At 40.7% G+C, this 12,216-nt stretch overlaps 1 protein-coding gene across 3 annotated transcripts; it reads left to right on the forward strand.

The window, feature by feature from the left end:
• Positions 1–1,530: 1,530 nt before the first annotated feature.
• On the forward strand, positions 1,531–11,190 carry gata2b (GATA binding protein 2b). 3 transcript variants are annotated; one of them, XM_058632433.1, is made up of 6 exons: positions 1,531–1,772; positions 1,991–2,388; positions 3,261–3,848; positions 5,343–5,515; positions 8,173–8,298; positions 9,759–11,190. In XM_058632433.1, exons 2-6 carry the CDS (start codon positions 2,166–2,168, stop codon positions 10,041–10,043), a joined length of 1,395 nt encoding a protein of 464 aa, XP_058488416.1. In that variant the 5' UTR covers positions 1,531–1,772; positions 1,991–2,165; the 3' UTR covers positions 10,044–11,190. The 3 variants fall into 3 exon arrangements, with proteins under 3 accessions (XP_058488416.1, XP_058488418.1, XP_058488417.1); XM_058632435.1 differs by having other exon boundaries at positions 3,261–3,827; positions 5,370–5,515; XM_058632434.1 differs by having other exon boundaries at positions 1,532–1,772; positions 5,370–5,515.
• Positions 11,191–12,216: the final 1,026 nt, after the last annotated feature.

The following is a 12,216-nucleotide window of genomic DNA, read 5'->3' on the forward strand; positions in this document are numbered from 1 at the left end:
GGCTCACACTCAAAGCATGTGTATTTCCACATTATCATGCTGATGAGCTCTAATACTGTTACACTTGTCCCTCCGGTGAACGCCACGCTCTCCTCTCTCCTCTCTCCTCCTCCTCCTGCTGCTGCTGCTGCACACACTGTATATGTATATATATGACTTATCTCACTTTTATTACAACAAAAACGATAGATAGATAGATAGATAGATAGATAGATAGATAGATAGATAGATAGATCGCTATTGATAGAGAGGTCGCTATTGATAAACTAAAGTATCAATATCAACCTTTGGTGGCTGTTAAAGTCAAACGTAATCCCCTTGTCTTGATCTACACTGAGCTGCAAAAGCCTCTCAATATATAGTGTTCTTCTTCTGCTCATAAATGACTTGCTTTATGGCAACAATTTTACTAAATGACTTCAGAGCAAACGAAACATTTTGTCATTTGTGCAGCGGGACTTTGATCGTTAATTGTGTTTACGATGATTTCGAATCTAATCTAATTTAATTTAATTTAATCTAATCCAATGTGGTGTGATCTGATCTCTCCGCCTTCTAGTGGTTGGTACGTTCTTAGAAATCTCAGTGGGGTCAGTGTGTGTGATGTACTAGATGTATTATTTATGCGGCCACAGTGTAAATATCAGTTGCAGTGTTCTTCCTCGAGTTCATCCGCTGGGACTGAGACAGACCGAGCAGGCAACCCCCGCCTGTGTGTGTGTGTGTGTGTGTGCGTGCGTGCGCGTGTGTGTGAGAGAGAAAAAGTTCACGTCCTGGATCTGTGTGTTTTTTTTCTCTTCCTCTTCTTTTAGATGCACTGACGTCAGGAAACGGCGTCTAGAAGGCGGCAGTGTCTGCTGGCCGAGGCTGCACGCGCTCCCTCTCCAATTATTGTCTGTCCATCATGTGCGAGAAAGAGAGAAAGAAAGAAAGAGAGAGGGAGAGAGAGAGAGACGCAGTCTGAACTGGACTAATACACACTCGACTACCATCACCGAGGAATGAACTCACAGTCACGTGCGCACTGCAACATGGACGACGTGTGTTTGTTCTTCATTAATAAGAATGAATAACAGCAGTAATGTTTCATATTTATTTATTAATGCCACAAATGTCCAATAGAGAAAACGATTCATGATTCAATTAAATAGATAGTGAATTAACTGCACATTTCAGTTTTATCATTCAAGAAACTTGAAAACAAACTTGATTCTGATCCATATTAAATCTCTGTATCTGTGGTTTGATGGCTAATAAAACATGTGTTTATGGTATGTGCTCTCGTAGATTACACATATAGGTAGATATCGTGTTCCAGTACTGTTGTGAAATATCAAAAACAAAACAATATTGGAATCCAAGAAGCCAGTTGAGACTGCTTCTTTTAAATTATATAACATAATATACAGTTTACTGTTGGTGATGTTCTGAGGTGGAGGTGTGTGTGTGTGTGTGAGGCGCTCTGATGTTTTGGACAGAGGTGCCGCGCTATTGGCTGAGTGTGGCTTCATTAGAGACTCCGCCCACGAGGCTCTTGACAAGGTTCGCCCCGCGCTGTCAGCCACAGTCCTACGTGTTGCTTTGAGTCCCAGAGGACGGAGTTTCTCTGACAAACACCAACCGACGACAGAGCTGCAGCACCGACACACACTCACCGACACACACTCACCGACACACACTCACTCACACACACTGACTCACACAGACTCAGAGGAGACAGTTTACCACTGAGCCTCGAGCTGATCGGACACAGAGAGAAGGACACACTGCAGGTTTGTGTTTCACTGTCTTTATAGTGAAAGAGCGTATTGTGGGATGGTGAGAATATGGAGAGAAAGAGAGATTTGTTTGTAAATATTGTGGGTGAAGGGACACACACCATAACCCGCAGCTGTGTGTGTGTGTGTGTGTCAGTGTGTGTCTGTGCTCTGCGTTTAGACACCATGACTCTGGCTTTAAAATATTAACATCTGATGTTTGCTTGTTGCAGGTTTCATGTGTCAAACTCGACTTGATGTCCCGGAGAAGATCACAGTTTAACAGTTGGAGAAAACCAACACAATAACACAACATCTTGTGTAAATGGACACAGTGAAGATCTCGTAAAGGAGGTGTTTTGAACCAGGACATCTTATCCCCACGCATTCGCACACAGAGTTAGAGACATGGATGTGACGGCTGACCAGCCCCGCTGGATGCATCACGCCATGCTCAACGGACAGCACACGGACTCCCACCACCCCGGCCTGGGTCACCAGTACATGGAGCCCACGACGCAGCTCCTGCCTCCGGATGAAGTGGATGTTTTCTTTAATCACCTGGACTCACAGGGAAACCCGTACTACCACAACTCCGCCCGGGCCAGAGTGTCCTACGGCCAAGCGCACGGTAAGATGGAGCCACAGTTACAACAATAATGATATTTATTATACCTGAGACACGCACGGAACTCACTGAGAGATGAGTATTAAAAAAAATACTGTTTTTATTCTAAGAGCCACAGCTGCACTGCTTCTTTTAAAGGGAGCATACAATAAAATAAAAAAACAGCAAATTGTCAAATATGTCATTTCGTGTGTCGTGTGTGTGTCTCTTTGTTTTTTTTTAGAAAGAGATGTATTTGATATTTCTATAAGCAGATGTTGCACTCATGGCCGCATCCCATTTCGCTGTAGCGTCTGTGTGAATGTGCATTGACAATATATATATTCTGCAAAAAAAAATAATTAAATGGTTTGATTGTTTTCATCTTTATAAAAAATCTGCTTCTATTTTTTAGTTTCATTCAAATTTCAGACACATGATGTGTTTTTTTGGGTGTGTGACTAAAATGTGAATTTAAATTTCTGTGTGTGTTTTATTTATTTATTTTTTACACGACCTTTATCAATTGATTTATTATTCAATTTCACTTGTTTTAATGTGACAATTCATAATAATAATTCGTTTTTAATGTATTTGAATGCATATTTTAGTTAAGTCAACGTGTCCATTTTAGGTTATTTATTTACATGATCCCAGTAAATCAACAAATCTTGTTATTATTTACGTTTGCACTCAAAACAAGAAGACATGGAACACAACAAATAAAAGAATGACTGTAGATTCTCATTCACATATGTACTAATATCCATTCTGCATAAGAATAAGTAGATTTCTTGAAGACGTTTCAGGTGAAATGATGAGACTGAAAATAAATCAGGTTTCCATCATTTCTATAATAAATAATACGTTTTTTTTTGTTGTTTTTTTATTCTCAGCTCGTCTTACGGGGACTCAGGTGTGCCGACCTCATCTCCTCCACAGCCCGGGGATTTCATGGTTGGACGGTGGTAAAGCAGCTCTCTCCGCTGCTCACCACCACAACGCCTGGGCCGTCAGTCCCTTCAGCAAACCCAGCCTCCACCACCCGGGCTCCGCGTCCCCCGGCGGCCTCTCCGCGGTCTACCCGTGCAGCAGCAACTCAAACACGGTCTCCGCGCCGTCGCTAACGCCGCCCTCCCACTCCAGCCCGCATCTGTACACGTTCCCTCCGACACCGCCCAAGGACGTATCACCAGACCCGGGGGCCGCGTCTCCTGCCACCAGAATGGATGAGAAGGAATCTATCAAATATCAGGTGTCGTTAGCGGAGGGGATGAAAATGGAGGGATCCAGTCCACTCAGGAGCAGCCTGGCCTCTTTGAGCACGCAGTCGCCCTCCACCCATCATCCCATACCCACGTATCCAACCTACTCTCTCCCGGCGGCGCACGAGTACGGCAGCAGTCTGTTTCACCCAGGGAGTCTGCTGGGAGCATCATCCAGCTTCAACCCCAGAAACAAAGGCAAGGCTCGCTCCTGCACCGGTGAGTCCACTGGAAACATAAGAAAAATCCCTAAACTCAACAAAAAAATTAATTAAAACAAACCAAATTGAGCTACAAATAGTCGTGGACTCAATTGTATTTGCTGGGAAACTAAAACTAAAAAGTGAGTCCCAGGAAATTTCAAAATAAGCAAACACATTTTTGTAATCCAGTGGTACTCTGCAGAATTCAAATGTAATGTGTATATTTAACAAACAATTGCATATACACATCAAACATACAAATCACATCATCAAATAATTTATGAGTCAATCAAATACAAGATAATTAACATTTAAAAAAAAGGGAAAATATGCAAATGAAATACAGAAAAACCTAGAAGAGAAAATGTAAAATGCGAGGAAATATGCACTCCTTCATTTAACCCATTTAAATAAACAGCATCAAATAACCCATTGAATGTATTCCAATCTATTCAGTTTCAGTCACTGCACTTAAAGGCAGCCGCCCTCTTGCATCATGTGCTGTGATTTGAGCTGCACTAACCTTTATTTAAAATCCTGTAAACGGGATTACGGCAATTAAAATAAATCAACAATAAACTAAGAATAGTCACAATATGAATAATCATGATGCTCCCGCCCCTAAATCAATATAGTTTTAAAGGCCTTTGCCTGCATTCCACTGTTCTCCAACACACAGAGACTATGATAATCCTCTTTTGTGAAGCGTGACTCTGTAATTACGCCTGATCTGGCTGCAGCAGAACAGTGAGCTGGATTCAGCCCAGAGGTGTGAAAGGAAGATCCGCAGGTGCACCGAGCCAAAGCCTCAGTATTTAGGCCAGAGTCGCTTCTCTGTTACATAAGACATCAATACATTGCCCTGATTGTCACTTGATTACAGACCAGGACACTTCCAGCTTCAAACCGGATTGTGTTCAACTAACTTCTCAGCACAGCGGCGTAACATAACCTCATGTTTATTATGAAATATGAGCTGACATCACAACTGGCTGCAAAATGTCTTCTGCTGACTTCAGTACAATCTCTGCATTGTTGTGATTATGTCAAGAACAAAAACTAATCTAAAAGTACTGATGGGCATTTTGTGTCTTATTGGCTTGACTTGTGTGTTTTGAAGGCTTTAAGTTGAATGGACAGAGAATAAAGATCCATGTTTTCCATCATCAGACTAGTTTAGAAAGACACCTTTCAAAAAAAAAGTATTTCACACTAAAGCAAAGTAAAATTGTCTAAATATCCACTTCATTTTCTTGCTCACAACCTGCAGATATATGATTCTCTACTGATTAAAAAACAAAAAAAGGTGTGTAAAACCTAAAGCTCAAACTGAAAACAGCACATAAATCCCACATGCACACATATGCACACAGTGCAGAAAAGTAGTGTCTATAAATGAATACATTGTTGAAAATCATGTTTTTTTTGTGTGTGTGTGTATGTGTAGTAGTAGAATTGAACAAAAGTCTAAAAGTGGCTGAATAAACGACTGTCACGTTTGATTTCACAGATGTGACATCTGTGTGTTTCTCTTCAGAGGGCCGCGAGTGTGTCAACTGTGGAGCCACGTCCACGCCTCTGTGGAGACGTGACAGCACCGGTCACTACTTGTGCAACGCCTGCGGCCTGTACCACAAGATGAACGGCCAGAACAGACCGCTCATCAAACCCAAGCGCAGGCTGGTGAGTCTCCTTGCTGAACATGAGTGTGTGTGTGTGAGAGAGTGAGTGTAGAGGTGGCAGTAAATAAATGAAAAGTGTAAGGTAGAGGGAGGGAGGTGGGGAGGTCGGGAGGTTGGGGTGTACAATGCCAGGAAAGTTATATTTTCCCAATCAGCTTCCAGGAATTGTATTTGTCGCTCACCTCTTGCCCCTTCAGCTCAGGCTGTGAGCAGAGTGGAGCTGTCTCTGTTGTTTCTCTTATCATTATTACTGCTACTTCTGATACTGACATTGATAGCAGGGCCAGACTGATCCATCCCTCAAAACTCTCACTACTACTGCTGCTGCTGCTGCTGCTGTGTGAGTGTGTGTTTGTGTGATGCTGGTGTCTTTTAAATGTGTTGTGAGGTGTTTAAATGCAGGTCTTTGTTTGTTTTATTCTGACATGTGGGCAGCAGAGCAGCAGTCTAGTGAAAACCATGTGTCTCCATCCGTCATGATGTTGGACTTGTCACATAAACCGAGAAATTGCTGGTTGAGGAATGTCCTCCTGTTTCCGAAACAAGCCGTTTGAATATCATGGGATTATATCCCAGTTCTTTGCTGTGCAGTTGCTCCTTTTTTAAGTTTACGTATCGTGAAGTTTTGTGGTTTTTTTACAGGACAGACATTTGTGTCTCAGTGAAGAGGATCAGAACCCATTTGGAGTTGGTTTACGCCAAATATCAATGCACAGTATGAAGGACGCTTCACTAGCTCTTCTTCAGCTGAGCAGTTCATTCATTTAGACACAAAATCAGAAATTAAACACCAAGAGAAGAGACTTTAAGGGGTGAAATCTAATCTGTAAAATACTAAACACTTGGTATTTTTGTTAGTTATGTCTCGATGTGTCTTATAATATTATAAACTCAAAGCAGCTTCTGCCACCTGAATGCATGAGTGCACCAGGAGGCAGCTGTGAAATGAAAACAGCATTTGAGAAGTAAAGCTTATTAAATCAGCAGAAGCCTAATTAAGGATGAAAAGGGTCGAGAACACGAGGACATGTGAGTTTAAACTGTTTCATCTCGAAGAAACTCTTGGCTGAGTGGACTGACAGGCCAAAGATACGATGATAATATGAAAAGAATCGAGTCAAAGACACATTTTTTATGTGTAATGATTGTAATGTGCGCAACATCCGACGCGCAAGGAAAAAAAGGTGTGGTGCGTAAAATGCGCACGGTGAGAAAAATCCTGACTTTGATGCATGTTAGTCGAAGGATAGTCTCTGTGTCGTGTCACGCAGTATGTTTCATATTTATGTTCCCATTTATTTTAGAGTCTTTCGACGCTGCTATACAAATGCGTAAAAGCAGCCGTATATCAGGCCTGGTTTCCGTATTGCTCGGCGCAGAGCAGCTTGTGTTCAGAGGCTGCAGCCTTCCAGTTGTTTCCTATCCGGATATATCTGACCGGTCCAGATAAAGCAGCGGGGCCAGCGCCTGCTTCCTCCTGCGGCCTCTGGACTATATAATAAACTCAGAGCTCGTTTTTTGTTAGTGGTCAAGCTCTGCACGCGCTCCTCACAGAGAAGGTAGAGAGAGACGGGGGGGGAGACAGGAGGACAGGGACAGACGTGCAGGCTGCGGGGGAATGGGTGACTATTAATCAGAGAGACAGAGAGAGAGAGTTTACGTGTGGAAATGGTTAAAACAACAAGTCATCTAACGACTGGCATTTAATATATTATATAGTACTATATATATATATATATATATATATATATATACATATACATATATTTAAAGTATATATACTTTAAATCATCGTCAGTGAACAGAGGGCGTACAGTTTGTTTATGTGAATATTTGAAATGACTTTAATTAATTTTACCTTTTTTCACATGCATGTATAATTATTACTTCTCATGAATTGGTTAACGTGTTGTTTAGGTTAAGGCATCTCCCGTGTGTGTGTGTGTGTGTGTGTACTTGTATTAATATCTTTGTGAGGTCCCAAAAAATATCTCCGCTGCCATTTCAGGGTTAAGATCTGGTTTTAAGGTGAGGGTAAGGGTTAGGCACTTAGTTGTGATGGTTAAGGTTAAGGTAAGGGGCTAGAGAATGCATTATTTATGCACACTAAAATATGAAAACAGATTTAGGTGTGTGTGTTTTTGTATCTGTTACTTTGTGACCTTTTCTGGCATAAACACTGACCTTGTCAGGCCCAGTAGTCCTGTGGAGACCAAAACCTGGTCCTATAATGAAGGAGAACCTATTTTCTGAGGAACTGGTTAAGTTTAAGACTAGGAATTGAATTGTGGTTAGGTTAAGTTTAGGGTTAGACATTAACTGGTTGTCCTTAACGTTAGCGATAAGATTTTGTTTAGGCGTGTGTGTGAATGCATGTACTATGTGTTCATAGATTACTTTAGAATCAAACATGTATAGTCATAGTATTACAATGCAAATAAATGACAGGGTCATCAGATTATTATATTATTAGTATTATTTGTATTTGTGTATCATCACTGATCCGGCACTTTTTTAAGCCCAATTTATCACATTTATTTAGATTGGCTTTTAATATCTAGTAGCACAGGGACACTTACTTTCATTCTGCTCTTAATGTACATTTTCGGTTTTGATTCTTATTTTATTAAATTGTATTGCACATTTTGTTTCTTGCAGTCTGCTGCCAGACGAGCAGGCACCTGCTGCGCTAACTGTCAGACGACCACCACCACACTCTGGAGACGCAATGCAAACGGCGACCCTGTGTGCAACGCCTGTGGCCTCTACTACAAGCTGCACAACGTAAGTCCTCCAGTGCTGATTGTGGGCAGGCAGGTTAGACCAAAGCTGTGAGGGATGATATAAGGGTGAAGAGAGGGAGGGAGGGAGGGAAGGAGGGAGGAAAGGAGGGCGGGAGGATGAGGGTTGTTTTACTCTCTGACACTGTTGGACTTGTTGGTGTTTTCTTTCTTTGTGCTTTATTGTTTCCATGGTAGACATAATCCCCTGAGAGTCACAAAGGTCAGACTGTTAAGTGGGACTGCCACCAGGCCAGTCTCCAAATACATCAAGACTGCAAGCATCAGTGTGCTGCTGGTGATCTTTAAGCAAGTTAGACGTTCATATATTAAAAGAATATTCTTCTCAACAAATCTCCAAAAGACAAAAAAAAATAATCAACAATTAAAATCTTCCGAGGTTTAAGCGTTTTCTCTGTATTCTGATACTGTAACTTATTCCTCTGTGAGGTCTATTGTTGAACAAATGTTATTAAAAAAAAACCAGTAAGCTGCATTGTTAGTGTGAGTCACACGTGACATGGCACTGTGGTTTATTTTGAGCCATTTTTACACACACTGCCCTGCACCAAACATTAATGAGTTAATTTGAATGAAACTGGGAACTGATTTGAAAGATTTACTGTATATTCCATATGAACTCATGGGCTTGCAGCCATAGGTATGATGGGAAAGATGAATACTGTATTTTGGGATGAATGTGTGATACATATATTTATATATGTATATATATATATATATATATATATATACATATATATATATATATATATATATATATATATATATATATATATATATATACATATGTGTGCAACAACGAGGACATAAAATAATAATGTCAAGCTGCAGTGTGTACATGTCTGGTGATTTTTCCACCAGATTTTTCCTCCATCTGCCTTTATATAAAACTAATCACTTCAGCCAGTTTGGCACTGGATGCATGTGCAGCATAAAAAAAAGTACTGTGACAATACTCAATCTTCACAGTTTCAGCCTCTGTATCACGTCCTGTTTCTGTTTCAAAGTAAAATCACTCAAGTGTTTCTGTTCCCTGAGCCGTTCTTTTTATTTCAACAAAAAATATACTGCTTTACCGACAGACACAGCTTCATACTGAAGAGTCCTGGCATTTAGTTGAGCACAGAAGAGTATTCAGAGTATTTATTTTATATGATTTTCAAAGACAAACTATGCTCCACAGTAGCTGAGGAGGAGTATGACAGATGCACGTGAGATACAGCAGAACGTCACTGCTATTGTCACATGCTGCACATGCATCCAGTGTGAAATTAGACTTCCCGTAGACACTGCAGGAAGAGATCTAAACACTGCTTTACTGAGGAACACACAAGAACACGTTTAAAATATACGTCACAAATATTAAGTGTTAACAAACAAACCAACAAGTGCATAAGATTCTCCAGAGTTTAACCACCTTGCCACTTTTCCTTCTGTACACAGGTAAACCGACCTCTGACCATGAAGAAGGAGGGAATACAGACACGCAACCGCAAAATGTCCAACAAATCCAAAAAGAGCAAGCGAGGCTGCGACAGCTACGAGGAGTTCTCCAAAAACCTGCACGACAAGAACTCTCCCTTCAGCGCTGCCTCTCTGGCCGGCCACATGTCCATGGGCCACTTGCCGCCATTTAGCCACGCCGGACACATGCTCCCCACACCCACACCGATACACCCGTCATTCGGCCACCCACACCACTCTAACATGGTGACAGCCATGGGCTGAGCAGGCGGAGAGAGGGGGTTTAGCGTTAAGCTATTTCAAGATCATGACAGATTAATTAAAGGAGATGAGGGTCTCAGTATAAGGACAGTGGGGACAGTGTGACAGTGTGCATCTTCATCTTGATTGTCTCTTGGTTTTGACATTGGTGATGTCACAGGAATGGTGGAGAAAAGATGTATCAAGGAAAGGACTTTTTTTTTGCTTCTTATCTATGGGTAGATATTTTGATGGAGAAAGATTCACATGTAAACACAAAAATGCCACCACACCTCATAGTTTTGCTCCAACTGTCCCCACTGACGCCCTGACTGTCCACAGTGTGGTTCAGCATGTGCTGAACAGGTTTATGTGACTGTGAATACTGTAAATGTATTAGACCGGGCTGTCCCACACACTGCAGGCCCCTTCGTAACCTTAAACAAAAATATGCTGGATTTTTATTTCCTTCTTTGTTTTCCTCATGGACAATTTTAAAAGGAATTTTCTCAAAAAAAAACCAAGCAAACAATATGTGTATGAATCCTAATTTGACACTGTTTATTATAATTATTGTTATAATAATATTATTATTATTATTATTGTTGTTGTTGTTCAGATAATTTATTTTTATTGCCTCTTTTCTTTCAATATATCACATGAATCATATGGATACTGTTATCCCAGTAATCAATATATTTTTAGCTGATGTGCTTTCTCTGAGCTGGTCAACATTTATACTCATAAGAAATAAATAAATCACATTCATTATGCAATCTGCTCCCTCTTTTCAATATCAAGAAGAGAAGAGAAACTGATCATTGAGATGTGAATCAAATGTATTTGCGAGACACATAAAAGTCCTAATTCTGTGATTCTTTGCACATTTATATCGATTAAGCTCAGTATCTGTGGCCTGTTTTTCACTGGATCAATCAATGAATATGTTTTTTGTGCATGTTGAACCATTTTTGTTTCCATATGTTGCTCCACAGCACGTTCATGTTACCGTGTGCAGAACATCTCTGCGTCCTTCCTTCTGCTGCTGACCTGTGCTACGTTGATTTATCACGACCGCCAGTCAGTCAGAGCGCAAGCTGTCACTTTACTACCTTTCAAAAGTAAGAATCTGGTGGACATTGTTGATATTAAAAATCATATAACCCTTGCAGTGGTGACTGAGAAAACTTATTTAATATTGATATTTTCCATGTGGAATTCGACAAGCTTTGAAATGTTACAGCCACTGTGTTTAGATTACAAATACGTATGAAAGTGATGAGACCACAGAGAATTTTCCCCTGACTCTCCTCAGCTCGTCTGCAGCTGTCTTCTGTGTAACAACAAACAAAATATACATTAATTGAGAAAATGAGTTGCTAAAAAGTGACATATTTCACTCAGGGGTTGGTAAAGAACAAAACAGAGGCAAAATGGAGTCTGGTGGAGAGATGCACTACTCCAAATCAACACTAATGGGTGTGTAAACGGGGAACAATGATGATATTATTTAAGTGTTATTGTGACAGCTGGTGCCTCATACAGAAAGCCAAAAAAAGGGGTTAAGACAAAATAAGTAATTTTCAAAAGCATAAAAATAAAAATACAAAAACGTATTCACTCTTTGAGCAGGACATGTAGGGCAGCTTCAATAATGCACAAGTTCCTCTCCTCTCCTTTCAGGACAGGGGAGCCTCCTCTCCTTTGCAGGCGATCTCCAATCAGTGAATTTAGGTAACCCTCTCACCCTTGTTGACATGGACTTTCTAACAAACAGGTGACTTCACTGGGCAGCGTGGATTAGTGCTGCTGTTGACAGAACATGAGCAGGTTGAGCCATATGTTCCCACAGTTACTTAACCAGTTGCATCTGCTCATTGGATAATACTCTTATGAAATAGACCATCTCATTGTCAGCCTGTTGCATGAGGATAATCCCACAGTAATATAAGACATTTTGTAACGGGCTTATTTTTTTTTGTTGGTCGCAATTTAACCCCTTTTCTCCAGGTGATGTAACTACCACCTTTGCTGCAGATTTGTACTGCACCTCTCATTTAGCAGCTTTTAGTGAAATAAGGTCATGGCTCTAAATGTTCATTTACACACAAATTGACTTGTGATGATTCATCGCAACACACTGTGTCACCGTGTTAATGTGTCAACTAAATCATTTAACAACCATCAGTGTAAAGCA

This window comes from Solea solea, chromosome 6 (genome assembly GCF_958295425.1).
Source record: "Solea solea chromosome 6, fSolSol10.1, whole genome shotgun sequence".
NCBI lineage: Eukaryota > Metazoa > Chordata > Actinopteri > Pleuronectiformes > Soleidae > Solea > Solea solea.

What these genes read in the sequence shown, in the direction of transcription:
- gata2b (XM_058632433.1), top strand. Translation starts at nt 2,166, where the DNA reads ATGGATGTGACGGCTGACCAGCCCCGCTGGATGCATCACGCCATGCTC. An exon ending in GTCCTACGGCCAAGCGCACG is followed by an intron (nt 2,389 to 3,260) that starts GTAAGATGGAGC and finishes TTTTATTCTCAG; the next exon opens with CTCGTCTTACGGGGACTCAG. An exon ending in CAAGGCTCGCTCCTGCACCG is followed by an intron (nt 3,849 to 5,342) that starts GTGAGTCCACTG and finishes TTGATTTCACAG; the next exon opens with ATGTGACATCTGTGTGTTTC.